Source organism: Delphinapterus leucas, chromosome 13, assembly GCF_059928025.1.
Source record: "Delphinapterus leucas isolate spDelLeu-1000000601 "Yukka" chromosome 13, BTC_Dleu_Yukka2, whole genome shotgun sequence".
Lineage (NCBI taxonomy): Eukaryota > Metazoa > Chordata > Mammalia > Artiodactyla > Monodontidae > Delphinapterus > Delphinapterus leucas.
Window position 1 is genome coordinate 9,369,334 of NC_143141.1, and position 23,431 is coordinate 9,392,764.

General features: G+C 37.9%; 1 protein-coding gene across 11 annotated transcripts in view; it reads left to right on the top strand.

Annotated features, from left to right (window-relative positions):
- The window catches only part of TMEM131 (transmembrane protein 131), a 221,942-nt gene that overhangs the window by 122,640 nt on the left and 75,871 nt on the right, over window positions 1-23,431 (top strand). For 8 of the 11 annotated variants that reach the window (XM_089922708.1, XM_089922712.1, XM_089922710.1 and 5 more), the window contains 2 exons: window positions 18,100-18,216; window positions 20,682-20,804. The exons of 2 other annotated variants lie outside the window; for them this stretch is intronic. In XM_089922708.1, the coding sequence (XP_089778834.1) occupies window positions 18,100-18,216; window positions 20,682-20,804 (240 nt within the window). The remainder of the gene's footprint in view (window positions 1-18,099; window positions 18,217-20,681; window positions 20,805-23,431) is intronic. One more of the 11 variants, XM_089922707.1, reaches the window with a different exon arrangement.

A 23,431-nucleotide genomic window follows, 5' to 3' on the forward strand; every position in this document is an offset into this window, starting at 1 on the left:
CTTTTCAACACACATTGTTTTTCTCAACACGAAACAGCCTAACAAATCAACTTTGAAACTCAAGCACTCTGAAGAATGTAGCATTCATATATTCAGTTGGTTTTCTCGTCCTACCTAATAATAGGTAATTCCTCAGCGTTGTGTTAGTTTTCTATTGCTGTGTAATAAATCACCACAAACACCCACTTATGAGCACATGGTTCTGTAAGCCACAAGTCCGGCGGGTCCCTTGCTCTGAGTATCTTAAGGCTGTAACTAAGATGTCAGCTGGGCTGAGTCCTTGACTGGAGACTCAGGGGAAATCCACTCCCAGACTCATTCAGGTTGTCGGCAGAATTCAGTTCCTTGTGCTTGTAGAACTGAGGTCCCCGTTTCATTGCTGGCTGTCAGCCAGAGACCTCTCTCAGCTCCCTGAGGTACCCACACTCCTTGTCACCATCTTGAAGCCAGCACTGGTGCGTCACATCTCCCTCACGCTTCAGAAATCTGACCTCTCCTACCACCAGTGGAGAAAACTCTGCTTTAATCATGTCATTGGGTCAGCATCACCTGGGTAGTCTCCTTTTTGATTAACTCAGAGTCAGCTGACTAATAATCTCATTATATCTGCAAAATCCCTTTTATCAAGTAGTGCAGATCACAGGTGTGGTATCCTTCATATTCACAGTCACAGAAATTAGGGCAGGAAATTTGAGGGCCTGTTTAGGGTTCTTCCTACACAGGTGTCCTATAAAATTTTACTTACAATCATTTTCGTAGATAGTATGCAAACTTGTTACTATAAAAAAAACTTTTATCTGGCAAAAAAAAAGATCTTAATAAATTTTGGATTTGAGAGAATGCGTTAAGCTTTAATATATAGGTTTCCGAAATAATTAGCTAAATAGCAAATGTCAGAGGGAAGTAAATGAATGGAGCCTGATTTCATCTTCCGAGGGTTTTCACTGACTCCTTTGAAGAGATATGACTAAATAACCAATTTTTAGCATATAAATTTATATCAATTATTTCGATTTTTACATTTCTCCTTTCTAAAATCCTGGCTTCATCGTATGTTGTCATTAAGTAGCAACTTCTAGGGTAAATAATGGCATATAATTTTGGCTTTTTTAAAATTTAAAACTATTTTGTAAACAAGGAATGGATAAGTCAGCATATTTTGATGATAAAGTTTTAATTTTCTTGTTGTACTCTTGGAAAGCATCCCTTTTCTAAAATATTTTCTAAAACAAGTTTCCCTTGAGTTATTATTTGTTTTACCTAAAAGATATTTCCACAATTTTTATAAACGTGCTGATGGTCTCAAACAATCAAATCCCAGTCTAAGAGAGACCTAGTCCAGTACCCTCATTATATGAATGAAGAGTTGAACCCCAGAGGGCTTTGCCTGTGGTCATGCAGTTAGGGATAAGAGCCGATCCCTCCGCAGGGATTTGTATCATATTAAGCTACAGGGTGGGTCATATACATTACAATCTGTGTATGGAGACACACTTAGGTGTAAGTGGTGTCATCCAGCTTTCAGGCATTGCCACAGTGTAGAGACATGTTGGGTTAAAAGGCAAAATAGTAAAGTGCAATGAAAACTGTTTAAAAGTAGTGCACAACTACACTACAGATTTTATTTTTACCTTGTTAACTTACTTTGCTAATTCAAGCAATGTTTTGTTGTTTCTAAACATCAAGCTTCACCCTTGTTAGAGACCAGGATTTTTACCTTTTTCATGTTCCTATCACAATACAAAGCAGACCAAATACATAGCAGAGTTACAAATAGATTCTTACAGGGGCTAGCCAGGTAGACGATGCAGACCAAGTGGAATGGGGAGTGACCTGGAAGAGCACATGTCCCATCCAAAGGCACCAGCCCCCACTCAGCTCCAGCCAGTGGTGGCCACGTGGGAATGTAAGCTCATGCACAGTTCTGATTTTCCAAGAAGAGTCGGAAATAGGAATTTTTATAAGATAATATCTACTGATTTTACAAATTAAAAATGAATTTGACTTTAGAAAGACAGATAGTGTTGACCAAAGAAAGCTAGTTAAAGGACACCAATTTGACATTTCTGACCTAGGCTTTCCCAGGGACTTATTTCTACAAATGAATCTTATGCAAAGAGAAGTCTTTCTGAAAAATTCTTCAACAGATAATCTCAATCAAGGGATCAATCCAAGAAGAAGATATAACAGTTGTAAATATTTATGCACCCAACATAAGCACCTCAATACATAAGGCAAATGTTAACAGCCATAAAAGGGGAAATAGACAGTAACACAATCATAGTAGGGGACTTTAACACCCCACTTTCACCAATGGACAGATCATCCAAAATGAAAATAAGGAAACACAAGCTTTAAATGATACATTAAACAAGATGGACTTAATTGATATTTATAGGACATTCCATCCAAAAACAACAGAATACACATTCAAGTGCTCATGGAACATTCTCCAGTATAGATCATACCTTAGGTCACAAATCAAGCCTCATTAAATTTAAGAAAATTGAAATCATATCAAGTATCTTTTCTGACCACAATGCTGTGAGACTAGATATCAATTACAGGAAAAAAATCTGTAAAAAATACAAACACATGGAGGCTAAACAATACATTACTAAATAACCAAGAGATCGCTGAAGAAATCAAAGAGGAAATCAAAAAATACCTAGTAACAAATGACAATGAAAACACGAAGGCCCAAAACCTATGGGATGCAGCAAAAACAGTTCTAAGAGGGAAGTTTAGAGCAATACAATCCTACCTCAAGAAACAAGAAACATCTCAAATAAAAAACCTAACCTTACACCTAAAGCAATTAGAGACAGAAGAACAAAAAACCCCAAAGTTAGCAGAAGGAAAGAAATCATAAAGATCAGATCAGAAATAAATTAAAAAGAAATGAAGGAAACAATAGCAAAGATCAATAAGACTAAAAGATGGGGCTTCCCTGATGGTGCAGTGGTTGAGAGTCCGCCTGCCTGTGCAGGGGACACGGGTTTGTGCCCTGGTCCGGGAAGATCCCACATGCTGCGGAGCAGCTAGGCCTGTGAGTCATGGCCGCTGAGCCTGCACGTCTGGAGCCTGTGCTCCGCAACGGGAGAGGCCACAACAGTGAGAGGCCCGCGTACCACAAAAAAAAAAAAAAAAAGGAAAGAAGTAAAACTGTCACTCTTTGCAGATGACATGATAGTATACATAGAGAATCCTAAAGATGCTACCAGAAAACTAACTAGAGCTAATCAATGAATTTGATAAAGTAGCAGGATACAAAATTAATGCACAGAAATCTCTGGCATTCCTATACCCTAATGATGAAAAATCTGAAAGAGAAATGAAAGAAACACTCCCATTTACCATGGCAACAAAAAGAATAAAATACCTAGGAACAAATCTACCTAAGGAGACAAAACACCTGTATGCAGAAGACTGTAAGACACTGATGAAAATAATCAAAGATGATACAAACAGATGGAGAGATATACCATGTTCTTGGATTGGAAGAATCAACATTATGAAAATGACTCTACTACCCAAAGCAATGTACAGATTCAATGCAATCACTATCAAACTACCAATGGCATTTTTCACAGAACTAGAACAAAAAAATTCACAATTTGTATGGAAACACAAAAGACCCTGAATAGCCAAAGCAATCTTGAGAAAGAAAAACAAAGCTGGAGGATTCAGGCTCCCGGACTTCAGACTATACTACAAAGCTACAGTAATCAAGACAGTATGGTACAGGCACAAAAACAGAAATATAGATCAATGGAACAGGATAGAAAGCCCAGAGATAAACCCACGCACATATGGTCACCTTATCTTTGATAAAGGAGGCAACAGTATACAATGGAGAAAAGACAGTCTCTTCAGTAAGTGCTGCTGGGAAAACTGGACAGCTACATGTAAAATTAGAACACTCCCTAACACCATACACAAAAATAAACTCAAAATGGATTAAAGACCTAAATGTAAGGCCAGACACCATCAGACTCTTAGAGGAAAACATAGAACACTCCATGACATAATCACAGCAAGATCCTTTTTGACCCACTCCTAGAGAAATGGAAATAAAAATAAACAGATGGGACCTAATGAAGCTTAAAAGCTTTTGCACAGCAAAGGAAACCATAAGATGAAAAGACAACCCTCAGAATGGGAGAAAATATTTGCAAATGAAGCAACTGACAAAGGATTAATCTCCAGAATATACAAGCAGCTCATGCAGCTCAATATCAAAAAAACAAAAAGCCCAATCCAAAAATGGGCAGAAGACCTAAATAGACATTTCTCCAAAGAAGATATATAGATTGCCAATAAACACATGAAAGGATGCTCAACATCACTAATCATTAGAGAAATGCAAATCAAAACTACAATGAGGTATCACCTCACACCAGTCAGAATGACTATCATCAAAAAATCTACAAAGAGTAAATGCTGAAGAGGGTGTGGAGAAAAGGGAACCCTCCTGCACTGTTGGTGGGAATGTAAATTGATACAGCCACTATGGAGAACAGTATGGAGCGTCCTCAAAAACTACAAATAGAGCTACCATACGACCCAGCAATCCCACTACTGGGGCTATACCCTGAGAAAACCATAATTCAAAAAGAATCATGTACCACAATGTTCATTGCAGCTCTCTTTACAATAACTAGGACATGGAAGCAACCTAAATGTCCAATGACAGATGAATGGATAAAGAAGATGTGGCACATATATACAATGGAATATTACTCAGCCATAAAAAGAAACGAATTTGAGTTATTTGTAGTGAGGTGGGTGGACCTAGAGTCTGTCATACAGAGTGAAGTATGTTAGAAGGATAAAAACAAATACCGTATGCTGACACATGTATATGGAATCTAAAAAAAAAAATGGTTCTGAAGAACCTAGGGGCAGGACAGGAATAAAGACGCGGACATGGAGAATGGACTTGAGGACATGGGGAGCGGAAGGAGTAAGCTGGGATGAAGTGAGAGAGTAGCCTGGACTTATATACTACCAAATGTAAAATAGATAGCTAGTGGGAAGCAGCCACATAGCACAGGGAGATCAGCTCGGTGCTTTGTGACCCCTTAGAGAGGTGGGGTAGGGAGTGTGTGAGGGAGACACAAGAGGGAGGAGATATGGGGATATACGTACATGTATAGCTGATGCACTCTGTTATAAAGTGGAAACTAGCACACCATTGTAAAGCAATTATACTCCAATAAAGGTGTTAAGAAAAAAAAAACGATAATCTCAATGTATATATAGTTGAAGGAAAGTTAAAAGCCAGTCTGTGTTTTCCAGTATCAGGAGATAGAATTAAACAGTAAAATAATCTATACCTATCAAAATCTACATTTAGGTACTCTAGATTTAGCTTTAAAAGAGATAGCCAAAATCTATGCTACCTTAAGTTTTTTTTTTTTTCCTTATTCTTCTTCTTGCTTTTCATTTTTATTCCCTACAGTAAGATACTGACTCCAGAAGCTCAAGAAGTGGAGAGGAGAGATGGAATTAACTCTTGGGAGAAGAAATAACCTTATTTCCCCTCCACTTAATTTTATGCCTATCATAAGAGCCTTTGGGGAAAAATGAAAAGAGTTTCTCATGTCCAAGAGAGCAAAACCTTTCTGTATGTTCATCCTAACTCTAATTGACTTGTCACCTTTAGAATTCCTGGTCAGATCGTATTTCTTTGAGAGTAAAACATTTCCTGTAAGTCACTTAAGTTGTTGATTATTAACCAGTATCATCTCTACGTTAAGCAACCAGTAGGAAATACAAAGTAGAATAGTTATTATTTAAAAGGCTGAGTGTTACATAACTGTATTTTAACACATACACACATATAAATAATACCCCTTACTAAGGTTTTGATTCTGAGATCACCTGGAAATCAAGAACAAGGGTAATAAAAGGAATGTGGTTGTGTGACAATTCGTTTTTCTATATATAACTCCTAATAATTGTGGTTTATAATTATCTGTTGACTAACTATAATTGTCTAATTAATTATAATTAAAATTACATAATATTAAGACTGCAGTTTAGGCCTGTTCATCTTCATGGCTATACTGCATATTGGCCATAAAATATGTAATGTATGGCTTGTGACAAAAAATACAGATTTTTTTAATACTCTATAATAGTCAAATTTTAATTACCATAGAATGGTGGAAATGGGTGCCTTATAGACATTGGTGAGCAAACAAAAAGTATATTTTCCTTGATTCTGTAGAGCCTTTTGTTTGATTACCTTTTCAGATAAACTGAAGATTAATTAGGATACACTTTGTTTCAATCTATGGCTAAAATGAAAATGTTTTTACCCATTTATTTTAGTATGCTTAATGTAGTAAACAATTTCTTCTCATAGGTTGAAAGTCATTAATGAATATTAATGACTATTTTTTAATTATATGTAGAGACCTGGACATTTTTTGTTCTATTTCTGATATCCATACATGTTAATGGGAATTGAACAAATGTGATATAGCAGTAGCAATGATATAGCAGGACAACCTTTCCTTATTGAGTGTTCTTGGCTCCCATGTCAAATATTAGATAACCATATATGCAGAGGTTTATTTCTAGGCTATTTGTTCCACTGGTCTACATGTTTTATTTTTATGCCAGAACCATACCGTTTTAATTTCTGTAGCTTTATAGTATGGTTCGAAAGCAGGAAGTTTGCTGCCTCCAGTTTTGTTGTTCTTATGATTGTTTTGTGTTTCTATACAAATTTTAGGTTTGTTTTATCTCTGTTAAAAATTCCACTAGGATTTTGATAAGATTGCATTGAACCTGTAGATGGGTTTGCTTAGTATGGATATTTAAAAAATATAATTCTTCTGAGCCATGAATAAAGGATATCTTTCCATTTGTCTTCTTCAACTTCTTTTTATCAGGGTCTTAACAGTTTTCATTATACAGGATCTTTCGCCTCCTTGGATAAATTTATTACTAAGTATTTTATTGTTTTTGATGCTATTGTGAGTAGAATCGTTGTGGTTTTTTTTTTTCAGATGTTTCATTGTTAGTGTGTAGCAGCACAACTGGTTTCTGTGTGTTGATTTTATATCCTATAACTTTACAGAATTTTTTGATTAGTCCAACAGTTTTTTGGTTAAGTCTTCAGGATTTTCTATATATAAGATCATATCACCTGCAAATAATGACAGCTTTTCCTTTCCACTGCTGATGCCTTTTATTTCTTTGTCTTGCCTTAATTGCTTTAACTTACACCTTCCAGTACTATGCTGAATAAGAGTGGTGAGAGTGGGCACCCTTGTCTTGTTTCTGATTTTAAGGGGAAGCTTTCAGATTTTTATCATTGAGTGTGATGTTAGCTTTGTGTGTTTGTATGTGGTCTTTATTATGTTGAGGTGTGCTCCACCTATACCAAATCAGTTTAGGGTTTTTATCATGAAAAGATGCTGTATTTTGTCAAATGCTTTTTTATTGTGTTGCTGAATTCACTTTGCTAATAGTTTTTGAGAACTTTTGCATCTGTATTCATCAGGGATACTGTTTATAGTTTTCTTGTAGTGTCCTTGTCTGGTTTTGGTATCAAGGTAATGCTGACCTCATAAAATGAGTTTGGAAGTGTTCCCTTCTCTTACTTTTTGGAAGAGTTTGAGAAAGATTGACATTAATTCTTCCTTAAGTATTTGATAGAACTCACAAGTGAAGCCATCTGGTCCTGGAGTTCTCTGTTTTGGGAGGTTTTTGATTACTGAGTCAATCTCCTAACTCATTATTGATCTATCGAGATTTTCTATTTCTTCCTGATTCGGTCTTGGTAGGTTGTGTGTTTCTAGGAATTAATCCATTTCTTCTAGGTTATCCAGCTTGTTGGCATAGAATTGCTCATACTGGTATTTTATGATCCTATGTATTTCTGTAGTATGTCTCCTCTTTCATTTCTGATTTTATTTATTTGAGTCTTCTTTTTTCTTGGTTAATGTGGCTCTTGATCTGTCAATTTTGTTTATCTTTTTGAAAAACTGGCTCTTAGTTTTGTTGATTTTTTTTTTCTATTGTTTTTCTGGCCTGCGTTACATTTTATTGCCATTTTGATCTTCGTTATTTCTGTACTGCAAACTTTGGGCTTAATTTGTTCTTTTTCTAGTTCCTTGAGGTGTGAAGTTAGAATGTTTATTTGAGATCCTTCTGTTTTCTTAAAATATGCATTTATTACTATAAACTAAGTTTATCCTTTTCAGAATGCTTTTGCATCATTCCGTAGATTTTGGTATGTTTTGTTTCCATTTTCATTTGTTCAGTGTTATTTTTTATTTCTCTTTTAATTTCTTCTTTGACCCATTGGCTGTTGAAGAGAATGTTGTTTAATTTCCACATAATTGTAGATTTTCCAGCTTTCTTCTTGTTGATTTCTAGTTTAATACCACTGTGGTCTGAAAAAAATACTTGATATGATTTCAAACTTATTCTTCTCTATGTGCACTTGAGAACAATATGTATTTGCTGCTATAGGATGGAATGACCTATAAATGTCTGTTAGGTCCATTTGGTCTAATGTATGGTTCAAGTCCAGTGTTTCCTTGTTGATGTTCTGTCTGGATGACCTATCCATTGCTGAAAGTGGGATATCAAAGTCCCCTACTATTATTGTATTCGTGCCTATTTCTCCCTTCAAACCTGTTGATATTTGTTAATATATTTAGGTTCTCCAATGTTAGTGCATATATATTTGTAATTATTACATCTTCTTGATGAATTGACCCCTTTATTATGTAATGACCTTTTTGTCTCTTGTTACCATTTTTTACTTAAAGTCTATTTTGTCTAATATAAGTATAGCTAACCCCATTTTCCTTTGGTTTCCACTTGCATTGAATTTCTTTTTTTCTTATTTATTTATTTAGTTTTTTGGCTGTGTTGGGTCTTCATTGCTGTGTGCGGGCTTTCTGTAGTTTTGGCGAGTGGGGGCTGCTCTTTGTTGCCGTGCACGGGCTCCTCATTGCAGTGGTGACTTCTCTTGTTGCAGAGCATGGGCTCTAGGCACGTGGGCTTCAGTAGTTGTGGCATGTGGGCTCAGTAGTTGTGGCTCTCAAGCTCTAGAGCGCAGGCTCAGTAGTTGTGGCGCAGGCTTAGTTGCTCCGCAGCATGTGGGATCTTCCTGGACCAGGACTCAAACCCGTGTCCCCTGCACTGGCAGGCGGATTCTTAACCACTGTGCCAGCAGGGAAGTCCTGAATTTCTTTTTCTGTCCCTTCACTTTGAGCCTATGTGTTTCATTAAATCTGAAGTGAGTCTTGGAGGCAACATATAGTTGGGTCTTGTGTTTTTATCCATACAGCCTCTCTGTGCCTTTGATTGGTGAATTCAGTCCATTTACATTAGAGTAATTATTGATATGTAAGGACTTCCCAGTGCCATCTCATTAATTGCTTTCTGTTTATTTTATATTTCCATTGTTTCCTTTCCCCTCTGTTTCTGCCTGCCTTTGTAAATTGTTGATTTTCCACGGTGTTATATTCTGTTTCCCCTTTCTTTACCTTCTGTGAATCTACTCTAGGTTTTTGCTTTTTGGTACCATGAGGCTTACATAAAATATCGTTAGATAAAATGGTCCATTTTACATTGATAGCAACTTAATTTTGATGTCATGCAAAGGTGTTACCCTTTTACTCCCTCCCTTTAATGTGTTTTGGTGTCATTATTTACCTCTTTTTATATTGTGTATTCATTAACAAATTATAGTCACTGTAATTATTTTTAATAATCTTCTCCTTAAACTTTATACCGTAGTTAAGTGGTTAACACACCGTCCTATCACAGAATTAAGTTTTCTCTGTCTGACTGTGCGTTTACCTTTACTAGAGTGTTGTGTACTTATGTATGTTTTCCTGTTGCTGATTAGCATCTTTTGATTTCAGCTTGAAGAACTCTTTTCAGCATTTCTTGCAAGGCAGGTGTAGGGGTGATGAAATTCCTCAGTTTTTGTTTGTCTGGGAGAAATCCTTCATATCTGAAGTATAACTTTGCTGAATAGAGTATTTTTGGCTGGCAGGTTTTTTTCAACACTTTGATTTGTCATTCCACTGTCTCCTTGCCAGTAGGGTCTCTGCTGAGAAATTGCTGATTGCCTAATGTGTTTTCTTTGTAGGTTACAATCTTTTTTTCTCTGACTCCTTTTAGGATTCTCTCTTTTTCTTTGATTTTTGACACATTCATTATAATACATCTTGGTGAAAGGCTTTCTGCTTTAGATAATAGGGTAATCTCTTAGCTTTGTGAACTTGGATGTCCAAGTCTCTCTCCAGGTTTGGGAAGTGCTCAGCTATTATTTCTTTAAATAAATTTTCTGCCCCCTTTCCCTTCTCTTCTGGAGCTCTGATTATTCTAATATTTTTTGATGGAACTCCATAGATCACATAGGCTTTCTTCACTCTTTTTCATTCTTTTTTTCTTTGTTCTGTGCTGTGTTATTTCAAAATTCCTGCCCTCTAGCTCACTTATTCTGTTTTCCATTTTATCTAACCTACTGCAGATGCTCTCCATTGCATTTTTCATTTCATTCATTGAAATCTTTAGCTCTAGAATTTCTGTTTGGTTCTTTTTTGTGATTTCTTTCTCTTTGGTAAATATCTCATTTTGATCATGTATTTTTTTAAATTTACTTATTTTATTTATTTGTTTTTGGCTGCGTTGGGTCTTCGTTGCTTCGTTGTTGCTGTGGAGCTTTCTCTAGTTGCGGTGAGCAGGGGCTACTCTTCGTTGCCGTGCGCGGGCCTCTCATTGCAGTGGCTTCTCTCATTGCGGAGCATGGGCTCTAGGTGCGCAGGCTTCAGTAGTTGTGGCACGTGGGCTCATTAGTTGTGGCTCATGGGCTCTAGAGCACAGGCTCAGTAGTTGTGGTGCACAGGTTTAGTTGGTCCACGACACGTGGGATCTTCCTAGGCCAGGGCTCAAACCCATGTCCCCTGCATTGGCAGGCGTATTCTTAACCACTGTGCCACCATGGAAGCCTGATCGTGTATGTTTTTGAGATTTTGTTGGATTATCTTTCTGGGTTTTCTTGTAGCTTGTTGAGTTTCTTCAAAACAGCTATTTTGGGGCTTCCCTGGTGGCGCAGTGGTTGAGAGTTCGCCTGCCGATGCAGGGGACACGGGTTCGTGCCCCGGTCCGGGAAGATCCCACATGCCACGGAGCGGCTGGGCCTGTGAGCCATGGCCGCTGAGCCTGTGTGTCGGAGCCTGTGCTCTGCAGCGGGAGAGGCCACAACAGTGAGAGGCCTGTGTACCGCAAAAAAAAAAAAACAGCTATTTTAAATCTTTTATCACCTAGACCACAAAATTCTGTAACTTTGAGCTCAGTTGTTGAATTACTGTTCTTTTGGTGATGATATGTTTCTTTGATTTTTCACATTTCTTACAATTTTGTGTTGCTGCTTTTACATTTGAAGTAGCAGTCACACCTCCTTAAATCTTTACTAGTTGCCTTCAAGTGGGGTGTACTGTTCATTGGTGCTGTTATATGTCTAGGGTTTTTCAGAAGGTGGTGGTGCTATAGCTCAAGTTTGTGCTTTCTCCCTTGCGCACACATCCTGGTATGTTCTTCTGATAGCAGTCCATGTACCGGCCTTGCTCTTGCTAACTTGGGAGTGCATACAAGGAGCCGTCTGCAGAGTTGGGGGAGGTGTGGATTTAGCTCTTGGGGCATTGGGGGTGCCTGCAGACCTGGTGGGGAGATCCTCCAGTGAGATACTCCAGAGACTCCTGGATGAACTTCCTGCTGCAGTCCTGAGCACAGTCAGCAGGAACTGCCTACCTTTAATGCCCTTTGATATTTTTATCTGCCTCTTTCCTGATCTCCTACCTCCCCCAGTTATGGAAGTTCCACCTCAGTACTCTGGGTGCTAGTGGAGAGAAACAGGATTCCCAGCCACATCCTGCACAGCCGGAGGAGTTGGGCACTCACTCGCTCAGGGTGCTCTCCTCCCCCCACCCCCTCCCCCCCGCCCAGGAGAGGTCACCATCCCATGCACTGTTGCCTTAGCATGGGTGGGGGAGTTGGCCCTGGGAAAATTCCTCTTACTATCTCCACTGCAACCAAACTCTTTTTTTTTTTTTTTTCCCTCCAGTGGCATGCTGGAATATCTCCTTGGGAAAGGTAGACTTCTGCACATTATCTCTTGTCCATCAGTATCTGCCCAGGTCAGCAGTCTCTAGGTTTTTTTCCCAGCTGCAGTGAGAGGGGTTGGGGCAGGTTCATTTGTCCCACGGCCTGTTTCCAGATGCACAGGCGGGCAAGACAGCTCCCAGATCCTCAGGCGTGTGGTGCTGTATTCCCCAAGTCCCACAGAGGCACTTCTGTTTGTCGATGGATGTCTAACCCGTTGTTTTAAAAGGAGGACAAAAAGGAGGAATGTCTTACACCAGCAGGATGCTGACATCACTCCCCCAGTTTTAAACAGGATGGTCAGAGTAGGCTTCATTCAGAGGGTGACATTTGAACAGACTTGACGGAGGTAAGGGAGAAGACTGTAGGGAGGGAAATGGAATGTATGGAAGAACATTCCAGACAGAGCGTTCAGGCAGCAAGGTCTCCAATGTGGAAACACAACTGGTGTGCAAAGAGGACAGTGTAGCTAGACCAGAGTGAGCAAGGGTGAGAGCAGAAGTAAAGGGGGGTGGTGGGAAGGGACAGACTGTGAAGGGTCTTAGAAGCTGTGGTAAGGATTTGGGCTCTTATCCTGATTGAAATGGGAGGCCATCACGGATTCTGAGCAGAGGAATGAATGATAGCTTATGTTTTCTAAGGATCATTGTTTATCAGAAATAGACTGAAGAAGGGTAAGGGGAGAATCGGGGACACTAGTTACCTTGGCTGTTGCAGGACTCAGGGCAAGATTACTCTGAGCAGAGTGAAGAAGTGAAGAAAGCTGCATTGGGGATATATTTTCAAGATAGGAATAGGATTTTCTGAGGTGGGATTGAGAGAAAGAGAATAGTCAAGGTGGACTCCAGAGTTTTTGTCCTGAGCAGCTAGGAAGACAGAGTTGCCATCAGCTGAGACGGAAAAGGCTGAGGGTGGAGTAGGTTTCGGGAGTGTGGTCAGTAGTTCAGTTTTGGACGTGTTAGATTTGGCATGTCTCCTAGACGTCCAGCTGGGGGTGCCAAGTAGGCAATTGAAGTCTGGTGTATGAGGGAAAGGACTAGACTCGAAATAGAAGATGTGAATCCATGGACCTGGGTGAGATCACCAAGGGAGCAAAAGGCCAGGGACTCTGATCTATGGTACAAATATGTGAGACTTCGCTGCAGATAATTTAAAACTAAAGTTAGCACACCTTGTGTCGTCTTCATTACTTTTTCCTACTGTTTTCTTTTTTTTTTTAATCAAACTAAATTTATTTTATTTAGGAAGTTTGTTGTACCAGAGGGAACAAAAGGATGAATTGTAGCAAATCTGATGAATTCTTATGGGAAGATTACATTCCTGAGCCTGAGTTTATTGTTCTGTTTCATCACTGTTTTGTTACATTGTTAATTGTCATTTGGGAGTAGATGTTCCCTGTTATTAAAAAAAAAAGAAAGAAAGAAAAGATTTGTTCTGTGTATCTCAGCATCTTCTTAAAGTATTCCAGTCTTTAAGTTATAAAGAGTTGATTGGATATTAGGAACTATCAAAGAGAACCTGTACTCTTGTATCCAGGCTCTTTTTTCTCCCAGGATATAATGCTTTTAACAGCTTTCAACAAATACTGAAATCTGTTTTCAAAGAAATCTTTGTACTAATGTATGTTTGTCCATGTAATAGACTGAAGACAGCCACATCTGGCATTCTCAAAGAAGCACATAACTACTAAATGTAATGCTGCAAATCAACTTATTTCCTTTAAAACTTCACTAAATACTTCCAAGGAGTACAACAAGTTTCCTTATCATATATGTGATTTGCAGATCTTTTCTTCTAGTCTGTAGCATGTCTTTTCATCCTCTTTATAAAATCTTTCAAATAACAGAAGTTTTTAATTTCCACGAAGTCCAGCTTATCAAATTTTTCTTTTATGGGCTATGCTTTTGGACTTGTGGCTAAGAACTATTCGCCTAAACTGAATTCACAAAGATTTTCTCCAATTTTTATTCCTGAAGTTTAATAGTTTCAGATTTTACATTTAGGTCTGTGATCCTTTTTGAGTTAATGTTTGTTTATGGCGTGACATATAGATCAAGAGTTATTTTGTTTTGTTTTGCATATGTATACACAGTCGTTACTGTACAGTTGGTTAAAAAGACTATCCTTTCTCATTGAAATACCGCTGCGTTTTGTCAAAGTCAGTTGACATTGAATATGTGGACCTGTTTTTTTAGACTTCCCGTTATGTTCTAATGTGTATCTAATAGATATCTAATATGTCAACCCTTTCACCAATAACCACACTGCCTTGATTACACTAGGTTTTTAGTAGTTCCTGGAATTGCAGTGTGAACCCTTCAGTTTCGTTTTCCTTTTTTAAAATGGTTTTGCTCTTCTTATTCCCTTTTCTTGCCATCTGAATTTTAGAATCAGCCTGTCAATTTCTTTTTTTTAAACCCCTTGCTAAGATTTTTTTTAACATTTTTTTGAATTAATCTTATATAGATAACTAAGTACAGATAATCTTGTATTCCTCACCCAGTTTCTCCTAATGCTAACTTCTTATATCGTATAATCATAGTATAATTATCAAAACCAGGAAATTAACATTTGTAAAGTACTGTTAACTGAAAACTTGAATTTTAACAGTTTTCTATCAATGTACTTTTTCTGTTCTAGGATCTTATTTCACATTGTATTTAGTTTCTCCTTAGGCTGAAATTTTTATTGCAGTTACGGTGGATACATAAATCAATTGGGGGAGAATTAACATCTGAACAATATTATCTTCCGATCTATGAACACAGTATATCTCTCCATTTTTTTTAAGTCTTCTTTTATTACTTTAAGCAGTGCTTTGTCATTTTCTACTCACAGAACTTGCATATTATTAGATTTATATTTTTGTGTGTGCGTGTTATTGTAAATGATACTTTTTTAAAAATTAGAATTCCAGTGTTTATTGCTAAGATAGGGAAATACAATTGATTATTGTATATTGACCTTGATTCCTGCAACTTCATTAAACTCTTATTAGCTCTTATGAGCATTTTTGAAGTTTATTTTTGGGAATTTTTATATAGGCAGCCATGTTGTCTGTGATTAAAAACAGACCTTTCTTCCTTTCTAATGTATATGCTTTCTATTTATTTTTCTTGTCTCATTGTACTGGCAAGTACTTCCAATACAATGTTGAATAGCCGTCATGAGAGAGGACATCCTTGCCTTGTTCCACATTGGGGGTGGGGGAGGGTAGCATTCAGTCATTCACCATTAAATCTGGTATCTCTAGGTCTTTTGTAGATGCTCTTTATATGGTTGAGGAAGTTCTCTTCTATTGACTTAGTTTACTGAGATTTTTAATCATGAATGGATGCTGAATTTTGTCAAATTATTTTATGCACCTACTGAAAGGATTTTTTCTTCTTTAGTATGTTGATAATATCAATTACATTGGTTTGATTTTTGAATGTTGAGCTAGAATTTCATTGTCCTGATAAAAACCACTTGATCATGATGTGTTATCTTTTTTTATGTTGGCTGGATTCAGTTTGCCGATACTTTGTAAATGATTGCATGTCTACATTCATGAGAGATGCTGGCTTGTAGTTTTCTTTTCTTGTCACACCTTTGTCTGGTCTTGGTATAAAGGCAATACTAGACTCATGAAATGAAGTGGGAAGTGTTCTCTTCTGTATGCTGAAAGCTTATGTAGATAGGTGTTATTTAATGGTTGGTCTAGAACTCTACCATTCTACCAGTGAAAGCATCTGGGCTTGGGCTTTTCCTTGTGGGAAGGTTTTTTAACTACAAATTAAATGTTTTTTAATGGTTGTAAGACTGTTCTGGCAATTTTGTTTCAAATGGGCTTTAGCAGATTGTTTTTCAAAGAATGTGTCTGTTTCTTCTAGCTGTTAAATTTATGGGCATAGAGTTGTTTGTAATATTCCTTTATCATCCTTTGTATGTGTAAAGGTTGTATTATGATGTCCACATTTCAGTTTCTTATATTTTCCTCTTCCTCCTTTTTACTTTTGGTCATTCTATTTAGGGTTTTAACAGTTTTATGGACCGTTTTGGTTTTACTGATTTTTCACTATTTTTCCATTTTCTATTTCATTATTTTAAGCTCTTGTCTAATATTTTTCCTTTTCCTTATTTTGGGTTTAATTTACTCTTTTTCTAGTTTCTCAAGGTGGAAACATAGATTATTGATTTGAGACATTTCTTTTCAAGATAAGCGTGTAATACTGTAATTTTCCTTCCAAGTATTGCTTTACAGCAGCAGAGCACAGGGAGGTCAGCTCCTTGCTTTGCGATGACCTAGAGAGGTGGGATAGGGAGGGTGGGAGGGAGGCTCAAGACAGAGGAGATATGGGAATATATGTATGCATATGGCTGATTCCTTTGTTGTACAACAGAAACTAACAGAGTATTGTGAAGCAATTATACTCCAATAAAGATCTATTTAAAAAAAAGATTATTGCTTTAAATTTTGATATGTTGTGTTTTCATTTCCAATTGATTCAGAATAATTTATAATTTCCTTTGTGACTACTTATTTGACCAGTGGGTTATTTAGAAGTGTGTTGTTTACCAGTATCCTATTACTGATTTTTTGGCTCAAGTGTGACCTCCATCTAGCATCTATAGCTTCTAGGGATTCTATGCACCAGAGTTCTGTAGCCCACACTCGGCATTTAGCAGTGTGTAAAAATTTTAGCTGAATTCATTTTACTGTCTTGTACGTTAGCCTCATCTTCTTCCCATTCTCTGTCATGGGTGAGCCGGTACTCACATTCTATCTCTTCTCGAAGGTGCTTGTCTTTCCTTAAATTTGGGGCTAGTTGATACACAAACTGTGATGCATTCAAGAAAAGTTATGATTTTGCAGATTATTCTTTTTGATAATGCAGGAGAAATTCCCAGCTTTCTACATCCAAAGGTAAAGACAGACATCTCAGTGCCACGTATTTTAAGCTATAATTTGGGGAGCATTTTAGAGTTCTAGCCACAGAGGCAGAATGAGAGAAGTTAATGACTTTACGTATTAAAATGCATTTTAAGGCTTCATTGCAGGCAGAACTGCATTTGCAGTCTCTCAAACTTCATGAAGCAGCCCTATTGTTTTGTTGTAATAGAATTTGGTTTGCTAACCACCGTGACATTCTCAGTCTCTACACAAGGTAACAGGAAGGAGTTCCTGCATGTATTACCAAGGCTCCCTTCTTTTTTAATGTAAGTTGCTGGCACATTTTGTGCCCTTTGTGAATGGACGACAGAGGTCAAGAGGTTGAGGCTGGGCTTATTTGTTTATTCGGATAGTACAAGTGGCTACTCAGTAGTAGAGTAGAACATCTGTATAAGAAGCTCGGCTTCAGCTCAGCTCCTCCTTGATCGTCTGATGTTGGAAGAGCCTGTAATTAGGTACTTCATTCCAGCCTAGTTATTGTTGAATGAACAGAATTCAAGGGAACCATCTGTTGTACAGGGTTTTAGATTCATGATTGACAAAGATATGTGACATCCAATATGAAGACATCTTTTTTTTCCCATTGCAAAATAGTTTGGCCAATTTAAAACTTAAACCTTTAGGAGGAAAAGGCTAGTTTATGCAAATGATTCTAAGATGTTTTAGAAGACTTTAGCTATCTTTTCTTTTTTTTTTGGCTGTGTCGGGGCTTAGTTGCAGCACGCAGGATCTTTCGTTGAGGCACACACGTGGGCAGCACGTGGGCTTCTCTCTAGTTGTGGCACATAGGCTCTAGAGCACACAGGCCCAGTAGTTGCGGTACGCAGGCTTAGTTGCCCTGCAGCATGTGGGATCTTATTTCCCTGACCAGGGATTGAACCTGCATCCCCTGCATTGGCAGGAGGATTCTTAACCACTGGACCACCAGGGAAGTCCCGAGAACTTTAGCTATCTAATTGTGGTCACCGTGATCTGATTTTTGGGTTACTAATTTAACTTTATTTATTGCTTTTCTTTTTCAGAAAATTCTTCCAGGAGGAAATACATCATTTGATGTAGTTTTTCTTGCAAGAGTAGTAGGAAATGTAGAAAATACTTTATTTATTAATACATCTAATCATGGGGTATTCACTTACCAGGTAAGAATCAGAATGAAAACTTTATTTATAAAATACAGTTATCATCTTCATCCTGTCATATGGCAACCTTTTGGGAACTCTTTTCAAAAATTCAGGGGATAAGGGAAAAGGTAAGAGTTTAGATTCAGAGAATTTTTTTTAAACTTTTAATTTTATATTAGAGTATAGTTGATTAACAGTGTTGTAATAGTTTCAGGTGTACAGCAAAGTGGCTTAGTTATACATATACGTGTATCTATTCTCTTTCAAATTCTTTTCCCGTTTAGGTTGTTACATAATACTGAGCATTTTTTATACTTAGAGCTGTGTTTGTGAATATCCCTGTTCACATCAGACTGTGAAACAAATGCTCTTAAAGCTACAGCTAAAGTGTTACTGTAAGATTGGTCGGCAAAAGAACAGTTAAAAATATTTTCACAGTGACTCTAGATTTTTTTTACTTTTTGCATGCTTACGAAGTGGTAATAGTTTCAGGATCAAAACTTATGTGCCTGCTTTTCTTTGGTAATTATATTGTTTAAAATTTTTGATACACTCTTTTCTATGTGCAGTCATTGTTTGGGTTATTAAAGAAAGTGAATGTTTTGTGAATCAAGATTTTTATATATCAAGATAACTAAGAATAATTACTTATTTGACACTGTGCTACACACTTTACATGCACTTCTGCCTGCATTACAGATACTGTTATTCTCACTTTTTTAGATGAGTAAGGTGAAGTTGAGAAAGGTTAAATAATTATGCTACTAGTAAGTTACTGAGCAGGGATTCAAACCCATGTCTTTATAACTACAAAGACCATCCTCTTAACCACTGAGCTATATTGCCCATGGAACTCAATTGTTTAAATCCTTACTTGGCTAGTGTCTTACTTTACAGTTTTTATGCTTTTGTTTTTGAAAATTTCTTCTCCACTACCCAGGACACTTCATGTATTTTGGAAATTAGTGTCAGAGTAAACATTCCATTTTAGTCAAGAATCATATCTTATGCTTATTTATGGTGAACAAGTCTTTAATGGTTGTTTGATAGGCAGTATATACTTTTGAAGCCAGTATAGATGAATAACTTTGACATGCTGTACAGAGCACTTGGCATATACTTGTTGAGTAAATAAAAAGACCACCATGAGAATATGAAGACCTGTGCCCTACAGTGGTGCCCCCAACTGACCTAGGTGTTTGTGGCCCACGGGTGACCTGAGGGTCATGATCAGGTTGTTCTCAAGGTGAGCCTCAGTGCCAGGTGTCTTCACCTCTTCGCATCTAGTCTTTCACCACGTCTTTCTCTTAAATGTACCTTGAGTCTGTCTACCTCTCTCCTCTTCACCCCCACTGCTCCCAGGCCATCCCCACCTCTCACTGGATGACGACACAGGAGCCTCCTGACTGCCCTTCCTCTCCTCCACAGCCCCTCCTACAGTGCATTGTTCACTCTGTAGCCAGAGTGATATTCTCTGAGCATAAATCAGATCCAGTCAGCTCCTCATGTAAATCCTTATGTTTTCCCATTGCTCTCAGAGCAAAGTGAAAGCTTCTGACCAAGGCCAACAAGGCCCTAAGGATCTGACTCCCGTGGAGCTCTCCCACCTCATCCCATTTGGCCATGGTTCTCATCTTATTCTTTGTCTCCAAACAAGCCACACCCTTTCCTGCCTCCTGCCCTTTGCCTGTGTACTTCCCCTTGCAGAATACACTTTCACTGTTGGCTTGTTCTCATCTATCAGGTGACGTCAGTTCACGTCATTTCCCCATCCACCCTCTCTTAAAGAATATTCCCACCCTCGCTCCACCCAGTTACTCTGTATCACATTACCCATTTTTCTAAACCTTTTTATTGTTATCTAGGCTGTCCCTAATATTAGGATGTGAGTTTCATAGGAGCAGGCACATTATCTGTCTCGTTCACTGTTGAATTGTTCAGCAGTGCCTGTGGTTGTACCTAGCACATCATAGGCACTTAATAAATAGTTGTCATTGAATGACTGGCTCACCCTGTTTGGTCAGCCCACATTCCTATGGAGGAATGACCTGGGACTGTGCTTCGTATTTAAGAGATTGTCTGGGCCCTACATCCATCTTCTGTTGGTTGGAACAGGGAAATCTTTTAATTCCCTGTTTCCTCCTTTTGTCTATCCCATGACCTCGTGAAGGACTCCTTTCATTTTCATTTCTAATATAGAAATCATTCCAAATGTATATATATGTGCATTTGTATATATATATATATATATATATATAAGAATATATATATATATTCTTGATGTGTATCAAGAATTTTATGTATATCAAATAGGTAGCCAAACAAGTATAGAAACTACATGTGTGCTCCTTTTAAAGGGAGTTACGATTTTTTCCATAAGTTAACCTCACCAGTTTTCCCTGGATCAATCAATTATAACTATAAAAATGTTCTAAAACTCTAAAAGCAACTAAAATTGCATTTTTTTTCCTCCTTGGAATCAGGTATTTGGTATTGGAGTTCCAAATCCATACCGATTGAGGCCGTTCCTTGGGGCCAGAGTCCCTGTGAATAGCAGTTTCTCGCCTATAATAAACATACACAATCCTCACAGTGAGCCTTTACAGGTGAGTTCATGGTGGTGATTTTGAATGTGTTTAACTTTAGTGGAAATTAATGCTTAGCGCGAAATCTCAGTTTGTTATAGTTTTCAAGACTATTTAAAATAACGTGGTACTGAATAATAGTACTAAAGAGAGATATTATTTTATTGCAGCTTGTAGTCTGAATTTGGGGTTATATCAGTCCAGTTATCGAATTTTTGGAACCATTTTTAAAACGACTGTGGTTTCTCTGGTGTTAGTTTTAAGCACCTGTACATGTAATTTAAGAAGAGTTTTCATCTATACAAGGCCACTGCTTTCCTTGCCTTCAGCTCCTTCTGTCCCAGTATAAATTTTTTAAACCAGTATTCGTATTTATTTCTAATAATAATAAGTTTTTGGTGATGGCAGCCTGGAAATTAAAATCCAAGGAAAGGGTAATATAGAACCACTGATTAAAAGCCAACTTACATTTTTATTTTAAAAAATCCAACTCATATCTTACCCAATGTTTTAGTAGTAAGTATTTTCACATTTGAAATCCCTCCTCACTCGCCCCTTGTCTCTAAGACAGTGCGCGTGACTGGCGTCACTCCTTCAAATATTTCCTAAAATAAAAACCCCACCCCATGCCCCCAGTGACTTCCAGCCATGTAACATTTGCTGCCACTGTAGCTTCTAGTTTTGTTGTCTGTGTTGGAAGGAGATGTGGATGCTTTCCAGAACAGTCCTTAATGTCCACACCCAGGGCCCGTAGAGTTCTTTAGGACCCCAATACTGCAGAACTTAGTGGTGGCTTGAAAATGGCAGGTGGAGGGAAAATACCATGCCTTATGGTAAGCCACAGCGCTTTGGCAACCGAAATGGTTTTTGCCATCCTAGAACCCCCTGGTAGAAGGGCTCATAAACAGTGAAGGTGAAAACAAGAAAGAACAAGACAAGATATTCAGAGCTGGGATTATGAAATGCTTAGGAATTTAGTAGCAAGAAAGGTTTCACCCCCAAACTTGGCTGACACTGGGTGAGGATAGCTACGAATAAAAATACTCCACCCAAATTTTGATTATTTGTAGCTGGATATCTTGATCATAAAAGAGGAAAATGCTCTTGTCTCCTGCTTTTACAAGTGAAAAGTATTTCCTCTCCATCATCAGTCTGTCGTTTATATCCTTTTGCTACTTTGGATAATGGTGAATTTTCCCTGTTCTGGCTAACTTTTATTACAAATCTATACAGAAACCTCATAAATTCTTGCTACTTTTCTTTTCTTGACTGTTTTCAGTCCAAGACATAAAAACTGTCCTCTCATTCTCTCAGACCCTGCCGCATGAGTTGCCACACTCTTCTGTAGCAGCAGTGTTACAAAGCACCCAGGAATGTGCCCTCTCTGTGGTTGCCACACCACGGACTGAGGGTCTCGCTTCCTGCTTGGAAGGATGGAGGTTACAGACTCAGCAGATGTTGGCTAATCTACGGTTACTTTAGTAGCCTTACAGTCTGCACCTTTGCTCCTCAGCCTTTGGAGTCATCAAGCTATAATCTAGAAAAATCATCTCTGAATTCAATAGTGACTTTTTTCTTTTGTTCATCTAGTCTTTTTCAGTTATATAACATTTCAATTCAAGATTTACCACAACGGACTTTTCATCAGCGCACAGGAGAGCGAATGGAAAGCCAAAGTTGCCCTCTTAGAAACAATAGATTGTTTATCTGGAGTGCTTTTTTTTTTTTTTTTAAAGGGAAAATCCAAGTCCCTACCCGATGGGCGCTCTTTTAATTGAGGTATAACTGACATACAACATTATATCAGCCTCAGGTATACAGTATAGTTTAACTATAGTCACTATCATGTCTGTCACGTTCCTGTGACGTAATTGCCTTTGTAACTGGAAGGTTGTGTGGAAGGCACTCTGAACCTGGGAGTCCTATAATGTGAGTCCTGTCCTTAAATTTAAGATAGTATTGTAAAGCAAGAAATTACATCTGATTTGTTCATTATACAACACAAACACAGGAGTGTGTTCTCATTGAAAAAGAATGTCAACAATTCAAACGTGTGAGGCAAAAGTTCCTTTGAACTTGCCACCTTCCGGTCCAGTGCTGTCCAGCAGAACTCCCAGTGCTGATGGAAGAGTTCAGTGTCTGCTCTGTCCAGTGCAGTAGCCACCAGCCACAGGTGGCTTTTGAGCACCTGAACTTGTGGCTGGCGTGGCTGAAGAGCTGAACATTCAGTTTTATTTTAGTTCAATTAATTTCAATTTAAATAACCACATGTAGCTGGTGACTGTTATATTAGGACAGCTCCAGCCCTGAACCCTTCCTCGGCGATACCCTTCATGTGATCTCCGTGTGTCACATCAGGCCTTTTTCTGTGTGCTTGGGTGCAGATATGTGGGCACACAAAAATTAACATTCTTCGTGGGACTCTTTTTACATAAATTATATTTTGTATATATTGTTGGCTTCCTTTTTTTCTCTAAACTTTATTAAATTAGGAAAACTAGCACTGGACTAAAAATCAGGAGTGTGTCGTCCTAGTTTTAATGTAATCTGTCCTTTGATTTTATAGTTTAGCCTTTATCTGTCCTCATTTCCTTATTCCCTTTCCTGTTATCAGTAGCCTACCTTTGTAATCTTATGTTTCCAAACAT